This window comes from Macrotis lagotis, chromosome 6 (assembly GCF_037893015.1).
Source record: "Macrotis lagotis isolate mMagLag1 chromosome 6, bilby.v1.9.chrom.fasta, whole genome shotgun sequence".
NCBI lineage: Eukaryota > Metazoa > Chordata > Mammalia > Peramelemorphia > Peramelidae > Macrotis > Macrotis lagotis.
Genome location: NC_133663.1, coordinates 39,992,672 through 40,011,913, shown reverse-complemented (window position 1 = coordinate 40,011,913; position 19,242 = coordinate 39,992,672). Strand labels below are relative to the sequence as shown.

Sequence of the window (19,242 nt, the reverse complement as noted above, 5' to 3'; positions counted from 1 at the left end):
GATGAACCTGGAACTTCAGAAGGGCAACCCTGATTGTGTAGCCTACCAATGTGTCAAAGAGAGAAGACACATTTTTTTTTTTTTAGATTTTTGCAAGGCAAATGGGGTTAAGTGGCTTGCCCAAGGCCATACAGCTAGGTAATTATTAAGTGTCTGAGACTGTATTTGAACTTAGGCACTCCTGACTCCAGGGCCGGTGCTCTAGCTAGTGCACCACCTAGCCACCCCTGAGAAGACACATTTTTAATAGGGTTGAAGACAAAGGTTTTTAGTGCTCTAAAGTCAAATGAAGTGCAACACTTACTGAGCTCAACTGTAATTATGAGCATGAGCACACTTTCCCCTCACAATAGTAAAGTAAGTCAATTTAAATCAATTCTATGCTTTACAAAAACCAACCCTATTTTGAAAGTGTCTTTTAGCCCTGACCTGTGACTCCACAGGAAGTCCTTTTCTTGCTCAGTGATCTCAGAGAGGGGGTCTCGTGTACAAATGGCCCGTAGTTGTTCTTTGTCATTTTCTCTCAATTCATTATCTCGAGCTATCCTATTGCTCTGTAAAACAACAACAACAAAAACCTTTGTTACAGTATATTCCTGTGGTATTTCTTTCGGGATTCGTTTTGGTTAAAAATATGAATTAATAAAGAGATGGACTGAGGGGCAAGATTATGTGGATAGACATTAGAAAGGCCAAACTTCCAGTTAGTATTGTCCAACCAATTCAAGGTGAAAATCTGGCTAAATTACCTGAAATTCTGTATTTACCACATTACCTACCAAGGCGAATAAATGATAGTGCCTGAATAGGGGAGTGAAAGGGGAAGGGCACAAAGGTAGAGAAAAATAATGTGAAATTAATTTCTCTGACTCCCACTGTGACCCCTTCCCATTCAATTAGAATCTAGTCTGCTTTTCTGGCTAGGAGATGGGCAGAGAAACAAATGAAAGCACTGTAGGTCTTTGAGAGAGTTATTCTCTTGGTGGGGGTCCACTCTAAATCATTCTTGTGAATCCCTACATTCGTTTCATATATGGGTTGACTAGATGAGTCTGCAACTCAAATTCTGTCATTTTGTAGCAATGTCTACCATTTAATCATGTAAGAAACAAAGAAAAACACAAGTAAAATTCTACAAGTCAAATAAAGTCAAGTAAAAAAGCTGGGTGCATTTACTTTTCATTTTGACTCATTTTCCCGCCATAACAAACTCAACATTGATTAAGCACTTGCTGTTTACCCAGAACTGCTAAGCCCTGGTCAGACATTCTAGCTCTCAGAGCTCCCTTTGTAAATGGGAAAGTCTAATGGTCCTCAGGTCCAACAGCCGAGCAGAAAGTCAGTTCTCTTTTAAGGTCATTTCTTCTGATCAAATCAGACCAATTTCTGATGCCGAGCCCCTGGACAGTATCAAGGACTAACAATAAGAGCTTTCTTTCCTAGGTTTTCAGGAGCCCCTGCAGGGGCAGTCCCAAGCTGGAGGGCAGCTGAGGGACTGGATTGGGAAGCTCAGCTTTTCTCTGGTCCCTTGGGGCAAGGACCTTGGGCTGAGTGAACCTGATGTTGCTTGGACTCTCCTCTCTCTCCCTCAGGGCACCCTGCTGTGTCAGCTAGTTGTTCTGCAGGTGGCAGGAAGCTTCAGCTGGCCCCCTCTCCACAGGAGCCACTTTCCTAGAAGATGGCTATGAGTGCTGGGCTGGGAGCAGGACCAGGGGGCTGGAGGGTGCTACATTCCCCCAGGATCTAATGACCCATCTGTCTGATTGTGGCTGTCACTAAGGATGGGGAGGGGGGTGTCTCTTTTCCACAATGATTTCTACCCCCAAATGAAGGCTTTAAGAGCTTTGGAAGTAGATCAAGACTCTTGGGTCCTGTATGTAACCATCAGGGGCTGAGGGGAGATGATGGTCCTGGTGGTGGTGGAAATGGCCTGATAGTTCTTCCTTAGGGTGTTTTCCTGATTTAGCTAGACTGGCTTTCCTAGGCGTATCTGCCATTTTTGACAGCAAAATCAAAATCTGATTAACTTAACTGATTTTACTACTGATTGATTATGAATCTATACATACATGTATTCTGAAAATCGATGTTGAGTTTTATATTCTCTGGTCATGAGAACACAAATTAATTGAGTAAGACTATTGTTGTGATAGAGATTATTAATACCAACTAAAATTTATATAGATAGATATACTAGAAAATATTTAAGAGATAAAGTAGCTGTCTATCTGTAATAGCTGCAGTATTAAATATAGATTAATACAGTTTAATTGCAACATTCCAAGATGCCTTTAGGTTTCTCTTCCTGATATCAACATTGTTTGGGGGACATTTTTGGAATTCTATCATGTAGGATTATTGACTTTCCTTCCCATGAAGTAGAAAGTGCAAGGGAACAAAGGTATTTTCCTCTTGGGAGAAACTTGGCCCTCTTGGCCTTGAAAAATAGTATCGAGAAAATGGCTCTCTCTTTGTGTTCAGTTGGTCTATGATTCCAAAGTTATATACAAGATAAGACAGCCAACCATCTAATCTACTGTAATTTTTCTCTTAATACATATCAGTTCTTCTTCTAGTCTCATAATTAAAATGAATGTGACAAGTTAGTGATAGAGTTTTGATTATGTGTCATTTCCTTATTTCCTTACCATTATTAAGATGTAAAAATACTTAGTGGTTTTTGGGATGAGGTGTGATAAAGTATAACACATACATCCTGTACTAAAATCAAAGGTGGTCATTTGTTACAATTGGGAATATAATAGTAAATAAAGGTACTAGAAGAGGAAAACATGGGAAGCTTCAAAATGTTACTAGGTCCAAGGGTCACATAATCAAAGTTGTAGGGAACTTGGAAAACGAAGTAGTCTAAATTTATCATCTTACAGAGGAGGGACCTGAAGGTCCATCCATCAAAAGGTAAGTGATTTGCCCACAGTCACCCAAATAACAAGTAGTGGAGCAAGAATTTAAGCTGAAGCCTTTGACATCAAATCCACAACTCCATAACCTCAAGTTCTCAGAAAAAATTAACTACCAACTTTAGAGAAAAGGAAATGTCTATTTATAATCAGTATGGTAGGAGGAAATAAGACATCAATAGCTATATCATAGAAATCACTTAAGCGCTTATATCATGGAAGACTAAGGCTATGAAGAAATGTCATTAGTGTATCCTTTAATCAATGTCAAGGTTGTCAATGACTAAGGGAATTGCAACATTTCTTCTGAAAGACCAAAAACATTCTATACACATAACAATAGCAGTGTGAAATAGGACAAAGGACATTGGTCTTGAGATCAGAAGACTTGTATTTGAGATCTCATGAAATATATTATTCCAGAAAAATTTCTTTTCATCTCTGAGTATCTGTTGGATCATTTGTAAATTATGAATTATAGCATCTATACTACCTGCCTCATAGGGTTATTGTGATAAATTGTTATATAACATAATTATATAATCATGGTTTATTATTGTTAATATGGGGGAAATTTTTAATTCTATCATTTCTTCCTATTAAATGATATTAATGCATCAAAAATATAACCTGATTCAGTGTCACCTGATAAGAGCAATTCACAACCCTTACTCTTATAGCAAAAGCCATGTGCATACAGAGTCCATTGGCTAATGGTTATGTATTTTTGTCAAAAATCTAATGCTCCATTATTCTTAAAAATGTAAATTTGTCTTACCAAACCAGCATGGGAATAGTTGAATCCTAGTTCTCGAGATACAGTCCAATTAGCATGTTCTTCAATCACTGACATATCTGGGAACTTTACAGGATTGCTGAACCAGTCAAATTCCAGCTCTAAACATGGAGTTTCCTAGGAGAGGAAAGAACTATTTTTATAGTCCATCCACTTAACTACTATTAATTTAGCAAATATTTTAAAATTTTATTTATCTCTTAATATTTTTTCAAAATCTTTTTTCAAAAAAGATAAATGATTTTTAAATGAAGATGAAAACAACACCTTATTGGGATTTGATCCAGTAACTCCAATAGGATTCAGCAAATCTTCTAATCCATGAGGTACAGGCCACAGATTCAAAGCCATTTTTCCTGATACTAGAGTGTCTGTATAATCAAAGAGGTTAATATTTCCCCAAGCCAATGGGCAATGTTCCTTGAGAGAAAAGAAACATTGAAAATACTTTAGTTATCTCTTATAGACACATTTCATTGAAAAAATAAATTTTTTTTCAGACAATGGCTTTCAGTGACATTGTTTTATTGTAAAGTCTTTGTATCTACAAGAGGCAATGATATTTTCCGAGCTTAAATGATGGCATATTTTTGCTTTTTCCCATCTAAATCTTTTATTTCCTTTAATTTTATTTATATGGAACATAATTAAGAAAGACATATGAAAGCAATTTAGTCACTTGATGAATAGATTAGTTAGTTCATTTTTTTTTTTTTTGCAAGGCAATGGAGTAAGTGGCTTACCCAAGGCCACACAACTAGGTAATTATTATGTGTCTGAGGCCACATTTGAACTAAGGTCCTCCTGACTCCAAGGCCAGTGATCTATCCACTGCACCACCTAGCCTCCCCCATATGATTTTTAATAAACAAACTTCAGGAAATATTTCCTATCTTAAAAAGAATCCTGAAATAAACAGATTTTCTTCTTCCCAAAATTATGTAAAGCATCATAGTTATTTTGTTTGAGGAATGGAGAAGGGATTCACTTTATCTTGTGGATTAAAAATTACACCACTAATAATATTTGAACCTATGTCTACCATGATTCAAAGCCAATCATACCAGACTCTAAGTATAGCTCTTTATTAACTGTGCCACTGTGATGAAACAATTTTTTTAAGAAAAAGAAATTGAGCCCTGATAAAGATTTTAAAGGTAAACATGTTTGTTTCTCAAGTTCTTACCTCTTTTGCCCCTTTCCTGCCTTTAACAGAACAAATAGAAAGGCAAAGTCGAGCAGCACGTGGAAGATCAGGTATGTAAATATCATACATTAACCATTCATTCCATCTAGGAAATTTTAAAAATGTTAAACAGAATTCAATAGTTAGATCAAAAGAACTAACTAACTTTTACACCATGATTAAAGATAGATTTCTATAATGAAGTCAGTATGCAAATGAAATGAATCTGGAAGTTATATTTTAATTTCAGGATGCTTACTTTTTATGAAGGAACACAAAACACTTAAGTCAGAGAATTAAGGGGAAAAAATACCACAAAATATCCAAGAAAGATGGGTAAATCAGGTTTTAAACCAATAAATTTCAGTATTTGAATTATGAAATTACACCAAATACTATTTAATCAACCCATATGTGAGTGTGTGGTCTAGTGTGCTCTTCCTCCTTTGTCCCGACTTCTTTTTATCATTTCCATTATCATTTTTATCATTCACAACAACTGATTTAACATTAATTATTTTTTAAACTAGACATGGTTATAAACACAGATATGACCTCAGAAAAATCAACATGCATGCTTCCTCTTTACCTGGGATTGGAACAAGGTACTCTTTGAGTATTCACATTGTCACATAATGGCTCTCCCCCATGGCAGATACCTGTTCGAACATAGATCTAAAAAAAGAATATAACATTTACTAGGATAAAAGTATAAAATGGCTTTGCCATTTCTGTTAGTTGCACCACTATCCATTTAGCTTCTAGTAGTCAAATTGTTCCTATCATCTTGGCTTATTTCTTCACCTTCACTTCTAACATTCAATCACATCCAGTGGTCTTCTTCTGGGGCTTCCCACCTCCATTCTCTTTTTTCTTCAGCCCATTCTTTGAATTAATTTTTCTTATGTACAGATCTGGTTGTAGGACTCAAAATGCTTGTTCAAAAATGTTTTCAAGGCTCTTTATATCTACTAAATCCAGTTCTTTCTTCTTAGTCAAGTCATTAGCAATCTGGCATTAACCTATTTTTCTAGCTGGATCTGAATCAACTTCACCTCCATATGACTCTATGATCTAGTCAAACTGCACTACTTGCTTCAACCCCTTGCCTCTATGCTTTTGTTCATATAGTATTGATTATACTTGGAATTTCTTTCTCCATTGTGTTCTCCCAATCACATCTGCTGATGATGGCATAGCTTTCCTTTAGGTCCACCTCAGATATTATATCCTCCATAAAGACTTCCCACATTACTCCGGGTCATAAAGAACTTTCTGTTCCTTTGAAATCATACCAATTGCATAAAGGAGATGAAATTATGTATTATAGTTATTCTGATATCCTCCTTTGAGATTCCATAAAGCTGGGAATCATGTCTGAACTCATTTTTAAATGTCTCATGATCTGGCATAAGTGTGTGCTCTCTCTCTCATATATATACATATACATATACATACATACATACATATATATATTATATATATATATATATATATATATATATATATATATATATATATTAATTTATATCAGGCCTTTAATGGTTTCTGAACTTAACTGAATAAAGCACCTCATTTTAAGGGAAATATCAGATATTGTGATTTCTTTAGTCTACTACAAAGTAAGCTAATGTGGACCTATAGTCATAGTGGCACCCATCAAAAGAAGGCACATAAGCAGAACTATTGAGACACGGGATTTCCAATGATGAAAATAAAACTAGTAGCAGAAACTAGAAAAACAAATAAAATCTGATTTCCTTATTCTCAAAAAGGTTTGGGTTATTTTCTACATAAAAGGGTGGCATGTTGTAGAAGAAACAGAACTAGATTTGGAGGCTGAGTCTAAGCTGCTTGATACTTGACAAATCCTAACTCTTAATTCAATTTCCTTCTCTAAAAACTGGTATAAATATGTCTTCCCTTCTTATCTCACAAGGGTACTGTGAGTATTAAATGAGAGAATGCATATAACCACACTGGTATTACTACTCTAGGCTCTTAAATATTACAAGCAAGTGCAATTTTACAAAATTGATAGAAACAAAGACATTACAAAATTCTCTCTTTGTAGACTAAGAATTGGTATTTGAATTTACCTTGTCAATGTCTCGAATATTAACATTTACATAAGTTGCACAAAGAATTCTTATGCGGAGTGCACTATTTACGCCCCAAAGGGATTTGGTTGAAGCCTCTCCATTCATGTATGGTGTAGCTGTGGAGATTCGCCTGGAATAAGATGGCATTGTAAAAGTATCCAGTGGTAGCTGGGTGTAAAGACTTTCTTTAGCCATCAGCATCAGATTGGGCATCCGACCAAGCATTATACAGCTTCTTATGTACTGTAACAAATTAGAGGAGGGAGGGGAGGAAGATTGGTGGCTGTATTTTTTTTCTTTAGAGCTTATGCCTACAAATATCAAAAGGAAAATACTTATATAATGCACAAAGAGAAAAACAACCAGTTTTTATAGACACATTCATAACTGTTATGTTTATATCACTGAAGATTGCTTTTAGTTGCACTAAAATATTAACATTCCCAAAGAGTTTAGAAAGCAGGGAGGGTCATCCATGCATTATTGAATACAAGTTCTTCTTAAGGTACCGTAGTAGCAGTGTTCGAATATAAACAGAAGTAAAGTTTGGAATTTACATGAGGAGCACTCATTAAGATGAAGATACAAACCTTCAGACAACTGGAACACCACTTAAGCAATGAGTGGATAGCTCATCTATTCTATCTGTGGTTTCCTGACAAAGTTAATATCTAGTAGTTAAAAACAAGACAAACAAATATACTAAAAAAAAAGAAGGAATTATATTATTAAAAAAAATTAAATCAAATATATTGGTACCTTTAACCCTAAATATCACTATAAATTTAATCTCTTTAAAACAGGGAAATGCTGGTGGCATTTGACTGAACATTGAGTTGGAGGATTAGTGTAAAGGTTTTTAACAACAAATCTAGAATTTTAGACCTCTTCATTTTTACTGAAAGTTTAATTGTTAACAAAATTCAGTTTCTTCGGTTGAAGTATTCCAATTTTTGTTAGTTAACTGCTACATCAAATGGAAAGCATAAGACCAAATAAATGGACAATATTAATCAAAATATTACCTTAAACTATTTTTAGTCTGTTCTAAGAAAGATGCTTTTCATATAGGTCACTAATATAGCTATACTCTAATTGGTTCCTTGAAACTTTCCAAAGAAACAATATTATGAATGGAAAAGATTTTCTAGGTAAATTCAATTGAAGTGGCTATTAAATTTTAAAATAAGAGCAGGAAAGGATTTGAAGAGTAAAAAGAAAGGGAAAAGACCAGCACCAAAAGTTTTCACCAGGTTAGGACCTCTCCCTTCTGTTTCCTTCCATGAACTCCCCCTCCATCACTAGAAGGAAAGGAAGACACCTTTCCTATGTTGGCTTGGTAAATATTTTCTGACTGGTTAGACTCAATTGGGCTATAACAAGATAGAGGGGACTTCCTCCTCCTTGAAGCAGAGACAGGAGGTCCTTTGTTCGACATGTTATAGTGGGAATCCCTTTAGGGTGTCTGTGACTCATTCTATACCAATATAAGGACATACTGGTTCCTGGGAGACAGGAAGGAAACAGTCACCTTCCAAGACAATGTCATAACAGACTTTATATTACGATCAAAGAACTTTTGTTACTGTTAGATGGAAACTGAGGATGATTGAGGTGATGTTTGTAGAGTGTTGCCATTATATTGTAGTATGATTTTTAAATATCCTACTAATAAAAACGTAACAACTCAAAATCACTCACCTTATATTGGCTAAGAGGATATTTTTCTAACAAATACTCATCACATCCACACACTTTTAAAATATATTTGCCCTGATACTCTAAAACACAGAGCTTCAACTGCTCCGATGACAGCAACATACTCCGTGTTTTTTTCCGGATTGCTTCAGCGATCACATGTTCTGGTACGCAATCATGATTGATTTTTAAAGTGTACTTTTGCTTGTCATTATTTGGGGAAACTATCACCCAAATCACCACTATTATTTGCCCTAGAAGAAAATGAAATTTTGTTATATGCCATCAACATGAAAAATATCATTTTTTAGAGCAAAGGATTTTTCATTTCTCATTTTCAAGATATTTGTAAGTCTGACTAAAGACTCGGGTAATTATGAAGTACAACAACAGAAATGCACAAACAATGCATCTTCATTTCTACTCAATAAGCTCAATCCAAGTCTTGGTGATTCCCATAGATAGCAGTTATGTTGTTCAGTGTCACTGCATACATTTGCAAAATTTCCATTCATTTAAGACTAATGTGTTGGCACTCCTTACAGTAGTAAATTATTAGTTGAATACAAATATCCAAAAGCATGGCTAGGGCAATTGTGCCATATACCATGGGTATATACCAGTCTGGCTAGCAAGTGACTGATTCAAAATTACAAAAGACAACAGCCTATTAAAGTGGATGAGTGGTGGAAGCAACTCCAACAACTTTATATCTGGCAATGACAGCTAAAATAGCTGATAAATTAAAATTATTGAAAAGAATGAGAAAAGGTAAATTTTCTTAAGGCAAAGAAGACTGAGAAGACTAAGAGGCAAATAAAAGGATGGGAGAATATATGAATGAGGTCAAGACTATGTGCTAGAGGGTAAGAGAACTTTGCTTATGTTGCATAGATTAGATCCAAAGGTGATTAGTAAAACATTAGTAAGATATTAACTCTGTAACCAAATATTTTGTCTAAAAATTAAGATTTTACATGTTCCATAAAATAAAAATTAAAAAATAAAACTGAGTTATAGACAAATACTATCTCTTATTTAAAACTGAAAAATCTGGAGTTAAAAAAAAATCTTATTTTGAAAAGAATTTGGCCTATGACAAAGATAAGTTTATTTTAACTAAAAGGACAATTTCCATTTTAATTGTTTCATTATAGGAATTGTTTGATATTAAAGGATAAAAGGTAAATAAAAAATAAGCTTACATGTAGTTATCCCATAATTTAGAATAATAACCATAGTACTAAATTACAGAGTAGTATTACTAATGTGAGAATGAAAGAAAAAATCAATGATTTTTATGAGTAATGACAATACCAATATCTTTCCCAATGAGTTCAGAAAATGTCTGAATTAATATTCATTTTCATTTTAAAATTTGTGATTAATTCTATTTCACTTTTGATATGAAGTCAGAGTGGGGAACTGTAGCTTGCAAACTGAGAGTTAATGCATAATCCAAGTCTATAGATGATAGTTTGAGCCTATTTGATCAGCACCCAAAGTCAAAGAGAGTCTGATCTTGGCACCTCAGATACTTGCTGAGTACTGATAAAGAGTCACTCAGGCAGAACAGGACAGTAGATGGGACTGGAGGAAACAACAATGAGGTTCAGATCTCCTTAGGCTGTGAGTCTCCAGACTTGACAAAACCCTCTGTGCACTTAGCAACAACCTAGTACTTCACAAAGGCTGTGAAACAGATACATGATGGTAAAAGTTTAACAAGTGACTGGGGGAAAAAATGTATCTATCAACAATTTCCTCCAATATAGCCTTAAGTTTAGACAATCAGGAAAACAATAGATCAAGTCCTGGTTCATAGCCTTTGCTAATTTTTGAAATCACAGAGCCATGCTGAGAGTTTAAAAACAAATGCTTCCTGTGAGGGTCTGAGCTGGCTCACACACTCCTGCCCCTAAAGTCTAGGGAAGATGGTTTAGCTCTGGAGGCAGAGGACCTGACTGGTCTGCTCTGTACTCTGTGTGATATACAGTAAGTCACTTCCCCTCTCTGCCTCAATTTCCTTATCTATAGGAGAGGAGCTGAATTTGTTGACCCCTGATTTTCCTTACAGCTCTAAATCAATGCAATTATGATAAATTAAATAACTTATCTGCCAGGTTAGAGATAGATTATAATCTGTATCTGAAAATAACAGATCCTTTACATGTTTATATTTACCTCTAGCATTGGCCTATCAAGAATGTAAAGTCACAAAAAGTTTACAATATGGGTATGGAAAAATGATTTTAAATACATATATGCATATAGAGGAATAAACTAAAACACTAGCATGTTAAGAGAAAGTAATGCTTCTTACCTTTATCTAATTTATTGTATATGTGCTTTGGCAATTCTGGTGACGATTCTACATTTGGAGGATAGACATATAACGCCCTACTATGGGGTGCATGGACATCCCTTAGGTCCACAGCTTCTTTACAAACATTAAGAATATTTCTTCGGAAGTCTTGTACTTCTGGATCTTTAACCATATCAAATTCACAAACAGGCATACCAATAGCAAAACCTTGAAAAAAACCAAAATAAATACTAATATTATGGTATGAAAATTTTTAAATAACTTGGCAACTGCCTATTTTTGGTGATGGAATTTATGTGGCACAGAAGATTCTCTGCCTCCCTTGAAAGAATCAAGAGATATTTGACCAATTAAAAAGCAGACCCTGGAAGAGTAAAGATCATTTAAAAAACTGCCTGAAATCAGATTTGGTAAAATGCAACCAATGATATTAATACCCACCGTAAATAATCAAAGAATTCAAATTTATTAACTTCACTTCTCCCCAAACTTTCTAAGCATAAACTTGACACTTTCCCTCAATCACTCAAGTAATTTGTATTAAGGGAAATCTTACTGATGATACTAAAGAGTTAAAAATTTCAGTGCAGTGGGCAAATGGTCAAAAATATTTAAAATTTACCATGACTTTGTTCAGAGAACAATATTTAAAGTTAAAAGGGACTGATTTAGAAATTGTAAGATCCTTTAGTATCTTAAAGTTACTTGATATCAATAAGGCATATGCAAAAACCAACCTTGGTGCTAATAATTAATCCTCATAATATTAACTTATAAGCAAAAAAAAAAGTCCAAATTATCTTACCAATTTCTCGATTGAGAATCTTTTCTTCTCGGTTGCCTACAGGTTCAATGACTTTTAGAAAAGGCTGAAAAAGCCGCAGATCACAAAGTCGCCGTGTTTCATCAAAAAATTCTTCTCTTTCTGCTTCTTGAGTAACACTTACGAAAATGTAAGAAGTTTCATCCTGAAGGAGCTGGTGAAGAGGGTATTTCCTTGCTTCTTTAAATAGCTCATGTTTAATAGTTACTAATGTAGCCTCACGGAGGCATTCTAAAGTCACTATCATTCCATTAGGCAGTAGACATTCTACTAAGATTCTTGGGGGCATCAAATGGATGCCCCACAATTCACCAGATGATGGTCTTGGAGGCATGATTCTAATATTTTGGTGATCTTATATACAAAACTATTCCAAGCATCTAAATATGTTGATCATCCAGAGGTGAGACCTAAACAAACAAAAAGGATGTATTGGGAGAGTAGTAGAGATAGAAAGATAATATCAATGATAATTCTGGAGAATAAAGTTCTCTGTGGTCCAAGATTAGTAAAGTCATTTTGAAAAATACAATTACAAAGTAGAGATATTAAATTTACCACTTGACTATTGAGAATAAAGGACAACATGATGAATAAACAATGAGGCTTTAATGAAGCACACAGATATTTTAAAATTTTAAAAACAGCTCAAAATATGTGCAGTAGCTTTACACTCTAAGAAGTGTCTCCCTCTGCTCCTCATATACTCATCTAGCTCCTAAAATTATTTAATAGGGAATTCTCAGTTTTATGGATATCAGTCTTGCAACTACTTTGCATAATTAATATCTAAGAAAGAAAAAGAAAAATATTAAAACAAATAAAAGATTCACCTAAAAAATCAGGATGTGTACTTTAAAGGGAAGAGGCATTTTATAGCAACATTCTCTTTGCTCACTAAGTTCAACTGAACAATGACCTAAGATGTATATGTGGCTTAACAATGTGGATAATTCCTTTGGAATATGTCATTACCTATTCGTGTGTCTTCTCATCCTGTACAATTCTCAACCATTTCCTTCCACAAATTCCTTTGTATAGTATATAGAATCTACTTATCGTGCTAGTTTACTTTTTCATGGATACTAGGGTAACATCCTCAGGATAGCTTGTGGAACAGCTACTGTTCTTACATGGTTGTTCTAGTTCCTTAGTTTATGGTACTTTATGTGCACCCATTTTAGTAACAGATGGTACAAGATAATGTCAATTCTTATGGGTCTTTCTACCATCCTTTGGGCCCTTTATAATTTAATTCTTCTGAGGCTGTGCTGTTCAAAAGTTCATAGTCTCACAGATTTATAGATGGAACAGACCTCAGATTCAATCAACAAACATCTGACCTCAAAAATTACCAGGTCCTCTCTCTAAAGATGAGGAAAAGAAAGGCTCAGGGAGTTGAAATGACTTGCCTTAGTTGTATAGGTAATAAGGAGCAGAGTTGATTAGAGTCCTGTTCATCTTACTCCAAATGATATGCCATCTACTCCACTATTCTGCCTCAGGGAAGCATCACCAAGAGCACATTCAGGCTAAGAAGATGTAAGTTGCTTTGGATCTGAGTAGCTTTTTAAAACATGAAGAGTGTGGGGTTATCTCCCAAATGGGATAGAGTTCATCTTTATCTGTTAATCCTAGGTCTAGCTCACTGTTCATCCAAATGCTTAATGCTTCTTTGCTGATGGACTAGCTCAATGGACTACTCCACCATATTTGAGACCATATGCAGGTCTACTTGAGTACTATGCTTTCTGTGCTCCAGTATTTGGTTTTGCCCTTTTGGATTGCTAGACCATCATCTAATATGTAATATAATGTACTATTTTGGAACTTGATGCAATCAGCATAATACCAGCTGCAAACAGTAAATCTTTTTTTTTTTAGGTTTTTCAAGGTAAATGGGGTTAAGTGGCTTGCCCAAGGCCACACAGCTAGGTAATTATTAAGTGTCTGAGGCCAGATTTGAACTCAGGTACTCCTGACTCCAGGGTCAGTGCTCTATCCACTGCGCCACCTAGTTGCCCCCAAACAGTAAATCTTAACAAGTTTTATATAAAACACATAAATGTCTGTACAAATATGAAAAGCATACTCCCCTCCTTCACTTTATATGTCAAGAATTTCTTCCATGAAACATTTTTGTTGAGTACTTGTCTTTTACACCTCATATGCTAAGGAGACTATTTAACAATTAGCTCTGGTTTTATCTGTCAAGTAACTTTTTAATGATCCTGACACATTCACAAAAGATACTTTGTTGGAAGAGAGCCACTAGGTTGTTATACATGAAGTCAAATGATATTTTAGAAATCAACAAACTCATAGCAAGATCACATATCATTTGCCTTTAGTCAATTGTGTAACTAAGAAAATGGAATGTGGAATGGTACAAAGTCAGTTGTGAAAACCTGCCTATTTCCTCCTCTTGTTTTCATCCAGAAACATACAGACTCTTCTTATTAGATTTTGTAGATGAGAATATATAATGTGGTAGTTCCTGATACGTTTTGGATGTCTTCTTTTGGTTGGATAAAGTTGTGGTGATTTCTCTTTTGGCATCTTCTCTAGTTATCTTTGAAATAAATTCTTAAATTCTTTTAAAACTGTGTCACTTCCAAACCAACTGTTTCTGAATGCATATATTCAAGATTAGCCACTCTCTTGCTAATTTTGTCTCTCAGGTACTATTGTGTGTGTGTGTGTGTGTATGGATATATAGATAGATATATGTGTAATAAAACACAAATATGGTAGTTGTCTTCAATGATGACAACAGAGAATTACAAAAAAGTGCATTTCATTTCATATTTATTAATTTCTAATGGCTTTCAGGGAATTCATTTTCACACCAAGGTTTTGGACAGGTTAATTTTCATCTCCACTCGTTTATACCACTTTGTGAATTGATACTGCTAACAATCTTTTGTCTGTTTCTAGCATGTACTGTAAAATGGTATTAACTCTGGCTGGTCAAATTAACTGCATAGCAAGGGGATCAAGAGTTTGTCAGTTAAGATTGTTTCTGTGTTCTTCAGCCTCTTCATTATGGACACCAAACTCCTTTAAGAAATTATTTTAACCAGAATAAATGTCTTGCTTTTATCGACTTGCTACTTTTCAGAGTTAATAGTTTATTCAAAAAATGTCAGCCCATTTTTACAGTGTTCCAATTTGTTCCTTTTCCTTTAATTTTTTGTTAATTTTTACCTTTAAGCTAAAAAGTTAATGATCTGATTTTATAGAAATAATTCAGAAATTAGTCCCATATCATCAGTAACTATCTCATCTGTTAAGTTAGAATTTTTTTGATACTCACTGCTTGTCATGTCCAATGTCTACCAACTCTCCTCTTATCAAAACAACCAAACAAATGACTCTGAGACTAGTCTCTTTGCTGTTCTTTGCCTAGGACATTCTCTTTCCTGTTTCTGACTTTTCACTATCTACACTTGATACCTAGAATTCTCTTCCTTTTCCCCTTTGCCTTCCAGTGTCCTTCAAGATTCGGTTTAAATTCTGCCTTGAAAGAGGTTGTCTTTGTCTTTCTCCTTCTATTACTCTTTAGGATGACTGCCTATTTATACTGTATATTGTATATTGTTCACTGATAGTTGATTAATATATATCCAAGGACCACAACAATGTCAATGGAAAGAATAAATTGGGGACGGCTAGGTGGCGCAGTGGATAGAGTATAAGCCCTGGAGTCAGGAGTACCTGAGTTCAAATCCAGCCTCAGACACTTAATAATTACCTAGCTGTGTGGCCCTGGGCAAGCCACTTAACTCCATTGTCTTGCAAAAAAAAAAAACACCCTAAAAAAAAAGGAATAAATTGAAAGTGAACAAATTATAAGCACTAAGGTTGGTCCTGGAGAAGAGTTGGAAAAAAAAACTTCTACACCTTCAATGCAGAGATAGGGGACTATGGATGTGGAATATTGTATATATTGTCAGATTTGGTCAATTTGTTGGTTAGTTTGCTTCTGAATTCCTTCTGCTGAGTGGGTAGAAGGGACATACAGTCAATTCTGCTCTAATGTGAAATATGAATTCCTAAAAATCACTACCCTATGCAAAATTACAAAATAAAAACACAAGACTAATGAAGAAAATGAGGGTAAAACAAAATCTGCACCAGTGACACATAAAAAATAAGATAGGAGCCAAATAAAAAGGTTGTCCAATTATATGCATGTTAAATAGTTTAAATATATACATATTTAGGGGCAGCTAGGTGGTACAGTGGATAGAGTACCGGTCGTGGAGTCAGGAGGAACTGAGTTCAAATCTGACCTCACACACTTAATAATCACCTAGCTGTGTGACCTTGAACAAGTCACTAAACCCTATTGCCTTGCAAACAACCCCCCCCCCAAATTATATAAATTCTACATTAAGCATTAGTGGCAGTGGTAGTCATTTCAGACAGTTACTGGTCTGGACCCAGTTCCTATCAGATCTGGGCTGGCAAAGCTGAGTTGATGTAGGTAAGAAAGTGCCCTCAGCCAAGGTTGAAGATGGAAAAGGGTGAGGAGTGAACTAGCCTTCCTCAGTCCATAGGTCCAGCTATACCAGAAAATATGCACTAAATGTGACCCTTTACATTGAAAAAGAACTTGTTTGCTACCAGAAGTGGGAGTGGATGGGATTGTAGCTTGAGAGCTACTGTTAAGTGGTGTTATCCACCCTAAAAGGATAGCCCAGCTTGTGACCTGAGGAAGGAGTTGGTAGTTATTGAAAGTGCTCTTTTCATCAGTTGTGCATTAGAAAATGTTGGCCAGCTTGACACCTAAGTTAGGGGTCTGACTGTGCCATCCCTGTTTTAAAACCCCTAAGAGGCTCTGATCTGTCTCTAGTAGAAAATGCAAGCTATTCCACTGTTCTTTCCCACCTTTCCAAATTGATTTTACTCTTCATATACTTTATGTTCCAGAGTTTAGAAAAAAGGGGAGATTCTTCCTTCTTGCTGCCTCTCAGCATCCTTATTTTCCTTCATGGCTCAGTTTAGATACTGCCTCTTCCACCAAGCTCTCCTGGGACTGCCCAGTTGTCAGTGGTCTTTTCCTTCTAAAATTTGAATTTACTTATTTGTGTATATGTTGTAGAAATCAATAGACTGCTCTTTACAGCAAAAAGTCCTCATATTCATCTAGGCCAGGCACTGTGTTAAGTGTGTGGGACACAAAGACTAAAGCAAAACAGTTGCTACTCTCAAGGAGCTAACCTTCTCTCAGGAAAAACAAAGTGTGAACTCAGAACTACTGATCAAAAAGATAGAGGGTGAAGAGTAGGAGGTCTGGGGAGGGAGGGCATGAGTAGCTTGGGGAGTCCTGAAGGAGTCAAGGGATCCTGGGGAAGAAACAAGGGGAATGGGGGAAAGTCAGTGTAAAAGCTCATGGGACGTGAATATCATGCTGGCTGAGCAGCAAGTAGACCAGTATTATAGTGTGGAGGAGGAGGAAGAGAGAGAGACAGAGAGAGGAGAGAGACAGAGACAGACAGACAGAGAGACAGACAGACCTGTTGTGTGTTGCAGTGGAGAGACCATTGGCCCTTGAGTAATTACACTTCATTTGGAATCTGACCTCAGACACCTGATATTTAGCAGTTGTGTGACATTGGTCAAGTTACTCAGAACCCTTGTAAAACCTTGCAAAAAAAAAAGGAATGGAAAAGAAGGAGGTAATCAAGGTAGAGAAATTTTATATACCAAATAGAGTAAATTATATTTGATTATGGAAGTATTATAGAGATATCAAATTTCTCCCTCAACTTAAAACAAGATTTTTGAGGGTAGATACGAGTTATAGTTGATCTTTGTACATAGTAATTAATAAGTGTTTGTTGTATTGGGCTTATTTTTTCCCTTTACAAGTATGCATGCTCCTTATGGGCACATGTTGGGGCCTGGCACATGGTGGATGACTGTATCAAATAGCTATTTGCTCAATTTAGTCAAATTGGGGAGCCATATAAGGCAGGTTACCAGCAAGTGTTAAAAGTTTCAGCCAAGAATACATTATATAATAGGAATTCACCAAAAGGTAGTGACTAACTTTATCAAAGACACAGCATGAAATAAAGTTACTGCTACCGAACTCTAATACTTAGGCCCATAAGATGGCATTTCTGAACTTTAATAAAGCCTTCTGGAAAACCACCTGCTAGGGTCTACAAACTTTGTGGGTGGTACAAAATGGAAGACATGAAATCACAGGGGCTTTGTCCTAATCCCAGCTTTGTCCCTCCTGCTTGGCCTCAGTTACCTCCTGTGTAAAACAAGAGTGTGGGTCAAAGCTCCCATGTCCTGCTCAGGTCTAGATCTTCAAGGCTATTCTTGGACAAATGGTCCTTTGCTGATTTCCATAGTGCTACATGGAAATTCAAAACTCTACAAACTTCATGTAGCAGCACTTCTGGGCATCAAATTTCCAAGCTAGTGTTGGCTTCAAGGTGACAAGTGTGAGGGAAGAGAAGCCCAGAGGGCAATGAAGAAACTTTTCCCCAGAGGAATTAAGGGTGATGCAAGACCATCTCAAATTTAAACGTATAAAAAGAAATATTTAAGTTTAAATAACCTAGACTTTTCTTCATGCTTAGAGAAGAGTTACTGAAGTCAGGGGACTTGGAAAATGAAGCCTTTTTTATTCCTACATCTCTAGAAACAAAATTCAAATTACTGAGAAAAAAGAGTGAACTCATAAAAGCTGGTATAGAAAGAAGTGATCACTGAGTTCACTGTAAGGAAAGACATAAAAATGGACAAGAAAAGAACTGAATGAATAAAATTAAGCTTGACAAATTTCCTATTTTTAAAAAGTTCAAATAAAATCAAAACCACCAACTACAGCAAAACAACATCTATGTTTATATTTTGGCTTAATGAATTTGAACAACTCATGTAATACAATTGGGGGGGGGAAGACCACTGTATATATCATATTTCCCCATGTATAAGATGCACCCTTTTCCAAAAAATTTGGGGTCTAAAAACTGGGAGCTTCTCATACAGTGGTTGCAGATTTTTTTTCTTGGCATTTATCACTTTTTTTGCACTTGATGTCTTTGTGCTCATTGTTTCTCATTTGTTACTGGTATATTAGGTGACATTTTGCCATGTTTTGACCAGAAATGGCTCAGAAAAGATTTTCATTCAATGTTAAATTCAAGGTCAAAGTGATCCAGTTTACAAAGTGAATGGAAATTGTGCTGCTGTACATAACTTTGGTCCTCCTCCAACTGAAAAACAAAGAAGAAACCCAACTGAAAATGCCCTGGCAGAAGAAGACCATGAGAAGCAAGGCAGGCAAATGGCCTAATTTAGAGAGGAAATTGAAGAGATAGATTGAAGATAAAAGGGCAAGTGGGATTCCTGTGGCCACCAAGAT

The 19,242-nt window shown here is 35.7% G+C and overlaps 1 protein-coding gene across 6 annotated transcripts in view; it reads right to left on the bottom strand.

Annotated features, from left to right (window-relative positions):
- The window catches only part of PIK3CA (phosphatidylinositol-4,5-bisphosphate 3-kinase catalytic subunit alpha), a 94,760-nt gene that overhangs the window by 29,540 nt on the left and 45,978 nt on the right, over positions 1-19,242 (bottom strand). For 5 of the 6 annotated variants that reach the window (XM_074190972.1, XM_074190971.1, XM_074190974.1 and 2 more), the window contains 9 exons: positions 11,835-12,262; positions 11,027-11,236; positions 8,707-8,957; positions 7,003-7,248; positions 5,493-5,578; positions 4,904-5,009; positions 3,985-4,137; positions 3,700-3,834; positions 430-554 (listed from right to left, as the gene is read on the bottom strand). In XM_074190972.1, the coding sequence (XP_074047073.1) occupies positions 430-554; positions 3,700-3,834; positions 3,985-4,137; positions 4,904-5,009; positions 5,493-5,578; positions 7,003-7,248; positions 8,707-8,957; positions 11,027-11,236; positions 11,835-12,186 (1,664 nt within the window). In that variant the 5' untranslated portion in view covers positions 12,187-12,262. Of the gene's footprint in view, positions 1-429; positions 555-3,699; positions 3,835-3,984; positions 4,138-4,903; positions 5,010-5,492; positions 5,579-7,002; positions 7,249-8,706; positions 8,958-11,026; positions 11,237-11,834; positions 17,504-19,242 lie in introns of all 6 variants that reach the window. The other variant, XM_074190969.1, reaches the window with a different exon arrangement.